Below are 16,044 nucleotides of genomic sequence, written 5' to 3'. Positions count from 1 at the left end.
AAAAAAAAGGTAATTGTGACTTTTTTTCTCAGAATTGCAAAATTTAAACTCGCAATTGCGTGTTATAAAGTCAGAATTGTGAGATATGAAGTTGCAATTCTGACTTTATAACTCGCAAATGTGAGTTTATATCTCCCAATTCTGAGGGAAAAAAAGGTCAGAATTGTGAGATAAAAAGTCACAATTACCTTTTTTATTCTTATTTCATGCCGGAGAGCTTCCATAAAAATGACTAAAACAAAAAACTGAATTAAAAATCAATTAAAACTAAATAGATATTTTAAAAACATATAACAAAATTTATTACAACTTAAAATGAAAACTGAAAATCTAAAAATAAAAGCTAATTCAAAATATTAATAAATATTATAAAAGTATAGTGCATAAAATGTCAGTTTTTACGATATTTGAAATGAAAATTAAGATTTTTATTTATTAATTGATTGGTTTGTTTGTTTTACTGGCAGATATAATTTTACATCAAAAGTATATTTTGAATAAACATTTATTTAGTTATTTATTTTATTTTATTTTTTTCTGCTAATGCCAGGCAGAGTTGTGTTTGTAACATAAAAGCATATTTGCAAATCGCATTTTATTTATTTGTGAAATTGTTTATGTTTTTAATGAATTTCTTTACACTTATTTGTGGTTGGAATTATGACACAATTCTAACCCCATACGGTTTCGTGCATCCATCTGTGTCTGCTGCTCGATCCTTTTGGAATTTCTTTAACACATCTCTCTTTCTTTTTCTGTCGCTCATTCCTGGAATGTGTGTTGTCATGTGACCCTGTTATCGATTAACTGTTGCCTCTGTGGTCACAGACATTCGTTTGCTGGACAACAGCATGTCAGATGAACATTTTATGGAATTATGAGTGAACTTTAGTAATTTAGACTGATTTTGTTTCATAACTGATTCTGATCAGAGTATATGGAGATGACAGTGAAAGAGATGTAATATAGGAGTCAACAGGATTTACCCATGTGACCTACATAAAAGCAGCTGCTCGCCCCAAAGTTTACCTGGCCAAACCGCCACTGCCTGCTTTAAAACAAAGCCCCCCAACCGCCCTGTGTGCTACTGAGGCCTGACCTTTATATAAGTAGAGTCTAGATGAGCGACGCAGCTCAACAGTCATGTGTTTGCTCAGCTGTGTGTTTGCCTGTATGTATGGAGCAGGTACTACAGGTGGGACACTTCAGGTAGATAATCTCCCTTAATAAGATGAAATTATGTTGATGACTGTACTCTCACTATCATAAAAAATTAAACAAAAATGTCCTTAAAAATAGTAAATAATAATAATGATATTTAGGGGTTCATGATATGCAGAAGTAAGTGCTTTTTTTTATCCAAATTTGCTGTGCTTGTTTGTCAGGCTGTACAATATACAATATATATATATATATATATATATATATATATATATATATATATATATATATATATATATATATAAGAAGAAGAAAATTATAATAAGAATTATAATTAGGGCTTAAATAAAGTGTTTTTTTTTTTTTAGAAATAAATTGTGATTGCAATTTAAAATTTATTTTAAAAAAATCCAGATTTGCTGTGCTTGTTTGCCGGGCTGCAAAATTTGGTCATCATTTAGTGATTATGTCAATATGGCTATAAAATAATAATAATAACAATTATAGTGATAATTAGTGGTTTATGATTTGGACAAAAAATTCAAATTGTATGTTTTTCTAAACAAAATGTGATTGTGATTTAAAATGTCATTTTTAAAAACAAATCCAGATTTGCTGTGCTTGTTTGTCGGGCTGAATAATTTAGCCCAAATGTTGTCATCATATCAATATGTCTTTAAAATAATAATAATAATAATAATAGTAATTTGGAGAAAAAAATCAAATTGCTTTTTTTTTGAACACGTGATTTAAAAAAAAATCCATGCTGTGCTTGTTTGTCGGGCTGCACAATTTGGACAATTTGTGATTCTATTTATTAAATTATTTGCAGTAAAATATCCAAAAACCACTAGGCCAGTGTTATAAATTTTGTTCGCTTGAGTACTTACAATATCCGAAATGTTTCCAACTATTTGTAAATCGTGTGAAAATCGTACTATTTTGTCAAGTAGCTAACATAGCATAATCAGATGCAGCTTTATTTTTAGTAACAGTAATACAGCGTTTTCTCCATCATACAATATGTTTTAAAATTAATTGCATGCCATTTATCAACACAAGCCATCCAGCATTTCTGCTCGAGTCCCGTCCCGATTCTTTTCCACCAGCTGTGAGGTGAAGACGACATCTCCCAAGAATCCACGCTCAAACTCTGCATCATCAAGCTACACCTTTGTTTTGAATAGGCGACCTCTAGCGGTGAAAAAACTTCATATTGTAGCTTTAACTTATTGTAGTAAACACAATCACTTACCCAACAAAACATTTTGTCGCCAGCACAAACATTGCTTTATATAAACCCATATTTGTTCCTCAGACATCATAAAAAAAATATACTATTTATCTTTTCATTACCCTCAACACACTTTTGATCTGCCCTTGATTTGTTTCCCATCCCCTGTGGAAGAGCTTCACGGAGTTCCTCTTTAGATGACCCGAGTTTGTCTTGTTTGTTTGTTTCTCCTTCAGTATTGTTTAGTTTCCCTATAAATAGAGTTTGTGTGAGTTATCGGCGAAGAAAAGACAAAGACCCTTGGCCAGAGAATAAACAAAAGGGTTTTTTGTGTCTAATTTTAGAAGGTGACTCTTTCAAAACAATTCAGATTTTCCCTTTTCTTTCGTTGTTTCCTTTACACAAATCTGAAATAGATTTAGCTTATTTAAACCTCGGTGTGGGGTTTATTGAGCATCTGGATAACTAAAAAATTATTTATGAATTCCACATTGACAACCCAGTTTATGATGAGCCGCAGATCAGAGCATGATTTGACTTGCCGTGTTTCCATTTAGGCTCATGAAGATGGCATGTGTGCTGGCAGGGGGAGCGCCCAATCAATAATGAACCTCTGGATGCCATTACATTTCCCATTGACTGCCACCTATAGTAACATGCCATATATCACTCATATGATCGCTCTCATCATTCTTTATAATACTGGAAGATGCAATATGGCCATATTGCAGTATGACAAAGCCAAGATTCATCAGGCTCGGATTGTGAATGAATCCAGACCTTAAATTCATTGAAAGTCTTTAGGATGTGTGGTCAAGATTACAATGACAGTGGATAGTGACCACGGCTGTCAAGCTTGCTTTTCAGTGAATTACAACTTAGATTTGGCTTGTTTGTAACACAAAGATATTGTATGGCTCTAGAAGACTTGGAATATAAAATGCATGTGTATGTAGTCCTTTTTGGAGCTAATCAATCCTGAAACCATCACTTTCATTGTATGGAAAAAAATCTTCATAATGTCTCCTTTTGTGTTCCACGGTTGAAGAAAATCAAATGGGTTTGGAACAACATGAGGGTGAGTAAATAATGACAGAGATTAATTTTCGGATGAACTATTCCTTTAATTTGAAAGAAAAAAACTAAGGGTGTGTTCACACTCGGCAGGTTTGGTTTGACTAAAACAAACCCTGGTGCGATTGTTCTGTTATTGAAGTTCTGTTATTGAATAAGTGTGAACGCTGCCATCCGAACCCTGGTGCGCACCAAACAAGCGGAGACCCTTGTAAAGATGGGTCTCGGGTCTGCTTCCAAACGAACTCTGGTGTGGTTCGAATAAAATATAAATGTAACACTGACCAAAGACATGTATACGAACCAAAAACAGGACATGATGTCACCAGATGTGACCCAAAAAACAACAGGATACTGCAGCATACCTGTTTCTTCTCATCATAGGAGCTGTGCTGGACTTCTTCGGAATCTTCGGAACAAAAATTAAGATATTTTGATGAAATCCGAGAAGTTTCTTTATCTTCCATAAAAAGCAACGAAATTACTGCATTCAATGGTATTAAAGGTGCCCTAGAACCAGTTTTAACAAGATGTAATATAAGTCTAAGGTGTCCTCTGAATGTGTCTGTGAAGGTTCAGCTCAAAATACCCTATAGATTTTTTTTTAATTACATTTTTTAACTGACTATTTTGGGGCATCAGTATTGGCCGACTATGCACACATTCAGTGCGCGGCCCCTTTAAATCGCGTGCTCCCTACCCCCCCCCCCCCCCCCCCCCCCCAGCTCTCGACGATAATACAGTGCATAAACAAAGTTCACACAGCTAATATAAACCTCAAATGTATCTTTACAAGATGTTCATCATGCATGCTGCATGCATGCGTCAGATCATGTGAGTATAGTATTTATTTGGATGTTTACATTTGATTCTGAATGAGTTTGATAGTGCTCCGTGGCTAAAGCTAAGATTACACACTGTTGGAGAGATTTATAAAGAATGAAGTTGTGTTTATGAATTATACAGACTGCAAGTGTTTAAAAATGAAAATAGCGACAACTCTCTTGTCTCCGTGAATACAGTAAGAAACGATGGTAACTTTAACCACATTTAACAGTACGTTAGCAACATGCTAACGAAACATTTATAAAGACAATTCTCACAATATCACTAACTGGCTGCCCTTGTCTAACGCCTTGAACATGGGCTGGCATATGCAAATATTGGGGGCGTGCATATTAATGATCCTGACTGTTGCGTCACAGTCGGTGTTATGTTGAGATTCGCCTGTTTTTCGGAGGTGTTTTAAACAAATGAGATTTATATAAGAAGGAGGAAGCAATGGAGTTTGAAACTCATTTTATGTCTTTTCCATGTACTGAACTCTTGTTATTCAACTATGCCAAGGTTAATTCAATTTTTGATTCTAGGGCACCTTTAAAGACATTGTTAAAATAGTCCACGTGACTACAGTTGTTCAATCTTAATGTTATGAAGTGACGAGAATACTTTTTGTGCACAAAACAAAAATGCTACGCTATTTTCGTTGCAGCTTCTGAACTGCGGCTCAGTATTGGCCGACGCTGTTCACATGAGCAGCAGGAGGCATGGGTGTGATGTTGACGCAGGAGCCGGCCAATTATGAGCCGGCATTTGGATGTAAACACTGAAATGCAGCACTGTGCCAACTGCTTAACAGACTGACAGGAAAGAGAAAAAAATGTTGAATAAAGTCTTTATTTCTGTTTTGTTTTTGCGCACAAAACGTATTCTCGTCGCTTCATAACATTAAGTAGTCCACAGTAGTCAAGTGGACTATTTTAACAATGTTTTTACTATTTTCTGGACATTGAATGTGGTAATTTCATTGCTTTCAATGGAGGATAATAAAACCTCTTGGATTTCATCAAAATATCTAAATTTGTGTTCCGAAGATGAACGAACGTATTGTGAGTTTGGAACAACATGAGTGTGAGTAATTAATGACAGAAATTTCATTTTTGGGTGAACTAACCCTTTAAAGTTTGGTTACAGATCTTCTTTTGTGTGCAACAGAGGGATTCCTGCCGCTGTTTTGACCCGTTTACACATTTTATAAACTTTTCAAAAGTTTCACACTCTGTAAAAATAACTGTAAAAAAACTAAACAAATTTACGCAGTAAAATACTGTTTTCCATTGAAACAGTAATATACCATAAAAAATGGTTTCTGGGTAATATTTGTCATTTTAAGAAAAGAGGCCTATAGGCTACTTTGATGAAAACGACAAATAATATTACCCAGAATGCATTGTAATATACAGAAGGAATATACTGTAAAAACAATGCAGTGGTAATATCTGGGTAATATTTGTCGTTTTCGAGAAAGTATCCTATAGGTTACTTTCTCGAAAATGACAAATAATATTACAAAGAATTAGAGTTGTCAAAAGTACCGACTTCGGTACCAAGTCGGTACTGAAATTTTAAAAATGTGACACTTTGACAGCTGTTGAATAGATTCTTAAACACCTCTGATTGGCCATTGTGTTCACATGCTCAACAGATATGTCTGTGATTGGCTACAATGATCAGCGCTTCAAAAACATGTTGTAAATAGTCATCGATGATGCTCTTTACCGAGCGCTTACACAGATACACACGGGAGTGTTAGAAAGCAGGCGTCTATCAATGGACCGCTTTCAAGCGCTCCCTTTCCCGCTTTCAAAATGCTTTCATATTCAAACACTTCCAAATGCATGCGTTGATCATTGTTGCCAATCACAGACATATCCGATGAGTGTCAACACAATGGCCAATCAGAGTTGTTTACGAATCCACTCAACAGCGCTCAAAGCTTCACATTATTAAAATTTCAGTACCAACTTGGTACCGAAGTCGGTATTTTTGACAACTCCACCCAGAATGCATCGTTTTTATGGTATATTACTGTTTCAATGGAATACAGTATTTTACTGTGTAAATTAATATTATTATTATTATTATTATTATTATTACAGTTATTTTGGTCAAAATGCCCTCATACGTACACATATGTACCGACTTGGTACCGAAGTCGGTATTTTTGACAACTCTACCCAGAATGCATAGTTTTTATGGTATATTACTGTTTTAATGGAAAACAGTATTTTACTGTGTAAATTATTATTATTATTATTATTATTATAATTATTATTATTACAGTTATTTTGGTCAAAATGCCCTCATACGTACACATATGTACCGACTTGGTACCGAAGTCGGTATTTTTGACAACTCTACCCAGAATGCATCGTTTTTATGGTATATTACTGTTTCAATGGAAAACAGTATTTTACTGTGTAAATTATTATTATTATTATTTTTACAGTTATTTTGGTCAAAATGCCCTCATACGTACACATACGTACCGACTTGGTACCGAAGTCGGTATTTTTGACAACTCTACTCAGAATGCATCGTTTTTATGGTATATTACTGTTTCAATGGAAAACAGTATTTTACTGTGTATATTATTATTATTATTATTATTATTATTATTATTTTTACAGTTATTTTGGTCAAAATGCCCTCATACGTACACATAAGTACCGACTTGGTGCCGAAGTCGGTATTTTTGACAACTCCACCCAGAATGCATCGTTTTTATGGTATATTACTGTTTCAATGGAAAACAGTATTTTACTGTGTAAATTATTATTATTATTATTTTTACAGTTATTTTGGTCAAAATGCCCTCATACGTACACATACGTACCGACTTGGTACCGAAGTCGGTATTTTTGACAACTCTACTCAGAATGCATCGTTTTTATGGTATATTACTGTTTCAATGGAAAACAGTATTTTACTGTGTATATTATTATTATTATTATTATTATTATTATTATTTTTACAGTTATTTTGGTCAAAATGCCCTCATACGTACACATAAGTACCGACTTGGTGCCGAAGTCGGTATTTTTGACAACTCCACCCAGAATGCATCGTTTTTATGGTATATTACTGTTTCAATGGAAAACAGTATTTTACTGTGTAAATTAATATAATTATTATTATTATTATTACAGTTATTTTGGTCAAAATGCCCTCATACATACACATACGTACCGACTTGGTACTGAAGTCTGTATTTTTGACAACTCCACCCAGAATGCATCGTTTTTATGGTATATTACTGTTTCAATGGAAAACAGTATTTTACTGTGTAAATTGTTGTTATTATTATTACAGTTATTTTGGTCAAAATGTCCTCATACGTACACATACGTACCGACTTGGTACCGAAGTCGATATTTTTGACAACTCTACCCAGAATGCATCGTTTTTATGGTATATTACTGTTTCAGTGGAAAACAATATTTTACTGTGTAAATTAATATTATTATTATTATTATTATTTTTACAGTTATTTTGGTCAAAATGCCCTCATACGTACACATACATATAACAAGCGCATTTAGCCCAGAACACAGCATTGTTTTGGATGTTCGTTAAGTTCCGTCTCAAAATACGTTGTTTGTTTGTTTGTTTGTTTTTGTATCTTTATGTTCGGTCTTAAAAATGACAGTGTAAATGCTAAGTGAACCAGGACTAAATATATTATTTTCTTTTTTTGGTTGGGACCAAAAGAACCAAACTACAAGTTATTTCATTAATGGTTAAAAATGGAACAAATCTCAGTGTCTGTAAAGTACATAAAAGGCTCCACTAATCTAAGACCAGCAGTGACATATGTGCTAAATGTGGTAGTTGTGAGCCAGCTGGGTCATGCAGACCTCCTTCAACTGATCTGGGCTTTGTTCCAAATCTCATTTAGTCATGTTACAGCCATGAGAGTGCCATAAATTCAAATGAGAAGAGGGTGAGATGCACTAAAGTGATTGCCTCTCCCTCTCCACATCCCTGTTTTGCTCTCATCTTTCTTTCTTTGCACTCTCACTCACTCACTCGCTCATAAAACAAGCCAATCAGTTAAATGGAGCAACACTGGGATGTATAGTCTACAGAATTCATTTAATGACAAGGTGCAGGTCTTTGGGTGTATATGTGTGTCATCAGGTGAATGTTACGTCATGTCTGTGCGTATTGACGGTACATTGTGACCTGCTGTGAATGGGTTTGGCCAGAGAAGCTCCGCCCTTAAAAGCTTCTCAAACCTCAAAGCTGCCACACCAAAAACCACAAACAAGGATCTACTACGGATGTGTTCAAACAACAACAAAAGCACATCACTAATCTACAGAGTAAACTGACATTATTTAGAGGAAAGAAAGATTAACCTAGCTGAGGTATTTCCAGAAAATCCACCTAAAATTGATTTTAGCCAATCCATACCGATGACTGATTAAACTGAAAGTGAAACGTGTTATGCCTATACAGTAAACAACTCTATCACAGTAAATATAATTTCTCTTCTGTCATTTACTCATCCTCATTCCACTCATTCCAAACTCGGATGACCTTATTTCTACCTAATTTGAGGAATGTCCTAGCTGCTTTTTTCCATATTTAAAAGGTGCTCTAACCAAAAAAACAACCTAAAAGTATCATAAAAATACAATTACATTACAACTGATGAACTGTATTTCTTTTTTCTGAAGATTTTCTCACAAGAAACTTTGACATCAACATGCTTTTTTTTTAGCATTTATTTTTTTGTCATGTGATTTGGAATCAGTAATGGACTACAATTTGTAAGCAGTCTTTCCTGCACTGCACAGGATCCAGTTCCCCTATGTCTGTGTCTTTTTGAGCTTTTGTGGAATTAATCAAGTTGATAAATTGTTTTTACTCCCATAATCTTTGGTCGTTCAGCTGCGTGTAGACAGTAATGTCTGCAGTATCATTTATCAGTCTGAAGGAAATAAGCACAGAGGACATGGAAAGATGAGTTTGTTTTTTTGGCGCATGTGTTTGCTCTTATCAGATGGTTCAAAAATAGAATTTTATCAGAACAGGTTGTTAGTGGTGGAAATTATTACACAGCTCTCTGAAATAATTTGATCTCTTCTGATAATCTGACTAGTCAGTGTTATTTTGTGTGTGTCTTCAATAATGTTTTTGCTCTTTATTTGGAGGATTTTATATGCATATATGTGACCCTGGACCACAAAACCAGTCATAAGTCACACGGGTATATTTGTACCATTAACCAACAATAATATTGTATGGGTCAAAATTATATTTTTAGTTTATGCCAAAAATCATTAGGATATTAAGTAAATAATAAGCACATTTCCAACTGTAAATATATCAAAAATGTATTTTTGTGAGTGGATATGCATTGCTAAGGACTTCATTTGGACAACTTTAAAGGCAATTTTGTCAGTATTTTGATTTTTTTGCACCCTCAGATTCCAGATTTTCAAATAGTTGTATCTTGGCCAAATATTGTCCTATCCTAACAAACCATACATCAATGGAAAGATTATTTATTCAGAAATCTCAATTTCAAAAATTGAACCTTATTACTGGTTTTGTGGTCCATGGTCACATATGTGATTAATTCTAATTAACTTAATTAGTTAACGTCATATCATTTATATATATTTATAACGTCATATATTTATATTTTGATAGTCCTATATTTTTCTTTGCACACAATAATAGTCTATAGTTTTAACTGTTTTAATCAGTATTTTATTTAGTCAGACTAATGCAGTCAAGGTCATTAAACTCTACACATCATCCTTGTGAAGTTGATTAAAGGGAAATGAAAATTTTGTTTGTTTTGTATGGCACAATAATACAATGTCTGAATTATCTTTATTTGGAGGATTTTATATTCATATTAGAGATGAAATGGTATGATAATTTCATATCACAATTATACCAAAATTATCAGGATGTTGTTAAAATGTGCTGGAAAAAGTACACACACTAAAATCATTTAACCAAGTTTTATATAGAAAACCAATGAACAACAAATAAAAATAACAGCACAGCGCAATTTTTGGTTTTCATAAACATTTAAATAATTTTTTAGAATGCGCATTAGCCTATTTTTACGGAGCCCCAGACATGACATGCAGGAAAAAAAATAGTAGGCTAAATCATGCGCACGATTTATTAATTCGTTCCCTCGATTTACTAAAACGTGCACATGATTTATAAATCGAGGGAACGAATTAGTAAATCGTGCGCACGATTAAATTTTTTTTCTTGCATGTCATGTGTGGGGCGTATATTTTTCATCAACTGCTTAAAATTTATAACAGTGCATTAAAAAGTCAAGTCAAATTTTTGCATTGGTCTGAACAAAAGTGAGGTAAGATGAAAAAAAAATGCCATCCATACTTAGAAAGTTTTCAATTACAGTTATAGGTAATCAATTACCGTATTAATGATAATTAAAATATGAAACGTTTATACTAACTGTTCAGAATTTTATTATGGTTTCGTCAAACCATTTCGACCATCGTCAAATCAGTATCCGTTTCATCTTTATTCATATATGATAAATTTGATTAATTAACCCCATATCATGTAGTTAATTCTGTTATATTTGTTTTTATTGATTGACAGCCCTAATAGTGTCCACTTAACTATAACAGTTTATCTGATAACCAATCTCCTATACTACTAATTTTCATGTCCATGCTACACGCTTCTCACATACGAAAATAATTTCAAATCAATATTTAATTTCCATTTTTTCCATTTATTTGGTAAGTAGCCATATGATAATTGGGATTATATCAGACTTATGCAATCATACAAAACCATGCACAATGCACATTATCCCTAGTGTTGTTGATGAAAATGACCATTGTGAACTGTTACATTGTTACAGTCGTGCTGCATGTGGTTACAACAGAAGAGTCAATTTACATTCAAAACAGGGAAATTCCCAACTACTACGCATGAAGCACCTGTGTGTTTATACATGAGTGGAAACCCTAGTGTATATATTTGCTGAGGAAGTGTGCATGTGTATCATGTAAAATGTCATGGATTGTCAATTAGAAAATTAGCAATCATGTGTACCAGTGTAAATATTAATTAAAAAATTCTCCAAAATCACACGAGCAGAAACAACTTTAGTTCTCAGATATTTACAACTAAACTGCATCTAAATTTGGAGCCACTGTTAATTTCCTGTCAGCACATCCTCACTTCTGAGTGATCTGATAGCGGTCATATTCAGAGGGTACAGCAGAAAATGAGTGACAGGCAGTGATGTTATAATGCTCATACTATCCTAGCAAACTACTATTTCTGTACTATACAATGTGTTTACTTTACAAATTCTCTTTTGGACAACCAACAAGAATTCCTATTCTCATAACTTTTTCAGTGGTTTGACCATTGCACATTGCAGACCGTTTCACACACTATTTTTAAAAAAGCAGGTAGTAAGCAGTGTGTTAGTGCTCTATTCTGTGAGCGACAGGCCGAATGGAGTGAGAGGAGTGATGTGAGGGGTAGGTCAACAGCAGGCTTGAGAAAACACAGGATGTGTAGTGGGATCCATTTTCCGCTTCCTGTCGGACAGTGAGGCTGGATGCAGGACCGGGAAGAGCGGGGGTGTAGCGGTTAGTGGAAACAGTGTCCTTGGTTCCCTGGTTTGGTGGCGGAGGTGGCTTTGTGTGTGTGTGTTGATGGAAGAAAGAGAGCCTGTGGGATCCTGCGTGTCAAAGAGAGAGAGAGAGAGAGAGAGAGAGAGAGAGACAGTGAGTGAGCGACATGGGGCGGAAGTAAATTTCTGGCATTGGGCCACAGAACCTCTTTCCATCATCCGGCTGTTTCTTTCTGTACTTTGTTCTGTCAATGCCAGAATAACTCTCTATGGTGCACAACATCTATCTATCTATCTATCTATCTATCTATCTATCTATCTATCTATCTATCTATCTATCTATCTATCTGTCTGTCTGTCTGTCTGTCTGTCTGTCTGTCTGTCTAAAAATATAATGTAGGCATGTATAATAGTTACCATGCCTAGTAATAGTTTACAAAAATAACATATTTAATATACAGGTTTACATTATTATCATATATAAAACATTTATTGAACCTACATTTCAATCATTTTCTTGTGTTTCACTGAAAAAAAACCAAGGAAAAACTATTATTTTAGTTTCATGAGAGTAAATGAGATTTTTTGAGGTGAACTATTCTTTTAAATGTTTATTTATCACAATATTGTGGCATAAAAATCAGACATGTTTTTCTTATTTGGTTTTATGTTCATTTTTATTATAGTAAACTGATCATTTTAATAATACAGAAATACTAAACTGCAAAAAATGAAATCACATGACCTCTGGAGAAAGATTTAAAAATATAATAAAGATTTTATATATATATATATATATATATATATATATATATATATATATATATATATATTATTTTTTAATTTTTTTTCTCCCTCAAATTAATCTTTAGACCTACAATGTGTTTCTGTTGCATGTGTTTACAGCAGAAGAGTTCATTTATATTCAAATCAGGGGAATTCCTACGAATGAAGCACCTGTGTGTTTATACATGAGCGGGAATCCTTGTATTTGTTCTCGCTGAGGAAGTGTTGTGTGCATGTGTCACGTAATATTTCATGGATCATCAAACAGACTCGCAGGAGTGTGCATGCCATTATTACAGTTGTCATGATGGAGGTTATGCACTGCGTGTGTGTGGTTCAGGTAGCCCCTGCAATATCCAAAATGGATTTTTTTTTGGTCCACATGAGAAAAAAACATCTTATAAATCATACTAAATTACTTATTTATTATTTTTTATTTATGTTTTAATTTTTTTAAATGTAAAATTGCAGAACGTTTTCTGTGATGAGTAGGTTTAGAGGTCGGGGATAGAATAGACAGTTTGCACTGTATTATGAAAATTATGAAAGCATTATGAAAAATCAGCATACAACATGAAAACTCAACGTGTGTGTGTTTGTGTTTGTCTCCCCCTCAAAGCTCGATCTGAGCAGGAAACTGTGTGGGAGTAGCACCTGTCTCAAATAAGCCACTGTCACACACACACAACTGGAACACACACCCACAGAAACACACTTACAGCCCAATCTTGGGTTTGATCAGCAAAAACTAAGCACAAACTGAAGAATTATTTAACTGTTTAAAGGAGAATTTCACATTGAGAAGCTTCATTTTTTGTACAGTAGTTCATTATTTCTGTATTATTGAAATTAACAGTACAATGAGACAATAAATTACAAAGTACTATAATGAAAAAGCAACATCACAAAATAAGAAAAACAAAAAACCTGTAAGCCTTTTGTCTTGTCACTAAAAGCGAACTATGAAATAAAATGCCTATATCTTACATTTGATTTTTATGCCACAATATTGTGGCAATTAAACAGTTATTCACAGAACCCCCCCCCCCCCCCCCCCAAAAAAAAAAGTTTACTCACTCTTATGAAATTAAAATTATACTTTATGCTATTTTTTTTCAGTGAAACATTGTTTTAAAATCATACATTTTTTGAATTGTTGTATATATATTATTTATAATGTAATAATGTAAAACTGTATATTAAATAATGGCTTTTTTGTAAACTATTATTAGATTTTATTACTATTATTATCATATTATTATATTTGTTATAATTTATTATAATGGTATACACTAAAGTTTGGGCTCAGTAAGAAATTATGAAACAAATTTACACAGTAAAATACCATTTTCTCTGAAACAGTAATATACCGTAAAACAATGCATTCTGGGTAATATTATTTGTCGTTTTCAAGAAAGTAACCTATAGGCTACTTTTTCAAAAATAAATGTTTACCCAGAATGCATTGTTTTTACGGTAAATTACTTCTGTATATTACAGTGCATTCCGGATCACATTATTTGTCGCTTTCGAGACATATTACCCAGAATGCATTGTTTTTACGGTATATTACTTCTGTATATTACAGTGCATTCTGGATCACATTATTTGTCGTTTTCGAGACATATTACCCAGAATGCATTGTTTTTACGGTATATTACTTCTGTATATTACAATGCATTCTGGATCACATTATTTGTAATTTTCGAGACAAATATTACCCAGAATGCATTGTTTTTATTGTAAATTACTGTTTCAATGGAAAACGGTATTTTACTGTGTAATTTTTTTATTATTATTTTTTTTTACAGCTGTTTTTTAGAGTGAAGGATGCATTAATTTGATCAAATGATTTATAATGTTTAGGGATGGGCGATATTATCGTTTGCGATAAATACCGTTGAAAATTCTCCTCATGATAAAAATTTGTCTCCTCTCGATAATTACGATAAGTCTAGTTGTTGACGTAGTTTCGTGCGAGACCGATTCACTGTTCACGCACGGAGTTAAAACAAGCACGACTAAAAAGATGTGAGGCTGAGGAGCAGTTTGTTGTTAAGCGAGGAGCTACCGCCACAATTTGGAACTGGTTTGGTTATAGAAAATCAGATGCGGAGCAAACTATAATAATCACTATAAACAAATGTTCAGTGAGTGAGCCGTATGTCATTCACGCCGTCATCACCCGGGTGTTGATAGCGCGCGAGTGCAGGTGAGACCTGAACATCTCACGCTGCTATCTGTGTTTAAACTAAACCCATTTAAACCTTGCCACTTTAAACATTCAACTGTAAGACGCAAAAGAGAACTCGCGCGCACTGTGAGGAGATTTGTGTGTAACGTTACTCATCCGAAGCGCGTACACGGAGAGCTGCGTCACAGCTATATTTTGTTAACTATCTGAAGACATAGTTGGGATTGTTACTTTTTGATACAATTAGGGCTCTTACGGTCGGCATGACAACCGCGCCACCGCGGTCGTGTGAAATATATATATATATTTATATATATCAGAGTTCGCGTTAACGGTTTTTTTTTTTTAGCAATGACGGAAAAAAATATGAAGGCCGTCCGTCATTTTGACAGATTACTGAGGCTGATGTAGTATGTAGCTTGTAAATGTAATTCCCACCCCTGTCCAGTAGGTGGCGAGTGCGCTCCAGTGTGGCAGCAAAGCGCGAGTTCAGTCTCCAGAATAAAATGATTCACCACACAGGCAAGCACTCGGTTTAGGTATATTTTATAATAATAAAGTTGTGATACTTATACTTACATAAATCAGTTTCTAATCTAGTTCGTTTTGTTTTAAATGGTTCGTTTTGTTATTTTTCTTGCTGACTATCAAACGAATTCTGAGGTACAAGTTAACATAACGTTAATGTTAAGTGAAAATGCTTGCAACACTGACGATTTCGGTAAGCTACTGTGTCTTTCAACATATTTTCATGTATTTCGTTCTGCAAAGAGGAAAGGATGAAGCTGTTCAAGATGAAAGCGAGATCAAAATGAAAAGCCTATCAAGATGAAAGCCTATCAACTTATCCTGCAAGTTCATGAATAAAAATGAAAATGTGTACGAAATCAGAAGCTATCAAATGTCTTATCATTATAATATAAAAATTAAAATGACGGGTAATAATTGATTATGATAGATTTTTTACTGTCCGTCAAATTGATATGTATATATTATCGTCATTGGTATCGTTATCGCAATAAATACCTGAAATTATCGCGATAATTTTTTTAGGCCATATCGCCCATCCCTAATAATGTTACAAAAATGTTTCAAGGTTTTCACAAAAATATTAAGCAGCACAACTATTTTCAACATTGATAATTTCTTGAGCAG

The 16,044-nt window shown here is 33.8% G+C and overlaps 1 protein-coding gene and 1 long non-coding RNA gene across 3 annotated transcripts in view; one reads left to right on the top strand and one right to left on the bottom strand.

Annotated features, from left to right (window-relative positions):
* gab2 (GRB2-associated binding protein 2) overlaps positions 1–16,044 on the top strand; it is a 90,363-nt gene that overhangs the window by 25,413 nt on the left and 48,906 nt on the right. The window contains exon 1 of one of the 2 annotated variants that reach the window (XM_048160311.1): positions 15,367–15,610. The exons of the other annotated variant lie outside the window; for it this stretch is intronic. Within the exon in view, the coding sequence (XP_048016268.1) occupies positions 15,587–15,610 (24 nt within the window). The 5' untranslated portion in view covers positions 15,367–15,586. Of the gene's footprint in view, positions 1–15,366; positions 15,611–16,044 lie in introns of those variants that run through there. 2 annotated transcript variants of the gene reach the window in all.
* LOC125248443 overlaps positions 11,738–16,044 on the bottom strand; it is a 7,244-nt gene continuing 2,937 nt past the window's right edge. The window contains exon 3 of the long non-coding RNA XR_007180311.1: positions 11,738–12,017. This is a non-coding gene — a long non-coding RNA (uncharacterized LOC125248443). The remainder of the gene's footprint in view (positions 12,018–16,044) is intronic.

The sequence above is a fragment of the Megalobrama amblycephala genome, linkage group LG16 (genome assembly GCF_018812025.1).
Source record: "Megalobrama amblycephala isolate DHTTF-2021 linkage group LG16, ASM1881202v1, whole genome shotgun sequence".
NCBI lineage: Eukaryota > Metazoa > Chordata > Actinopteri > Cypriniformes > Xenocyprididae > Megalobrama > Megalobrama amblycephala.
Note: the sequence above shows the minus strand (reverse complement) of the source record. Positions and strands in the feature narration are given on the sequence as shown.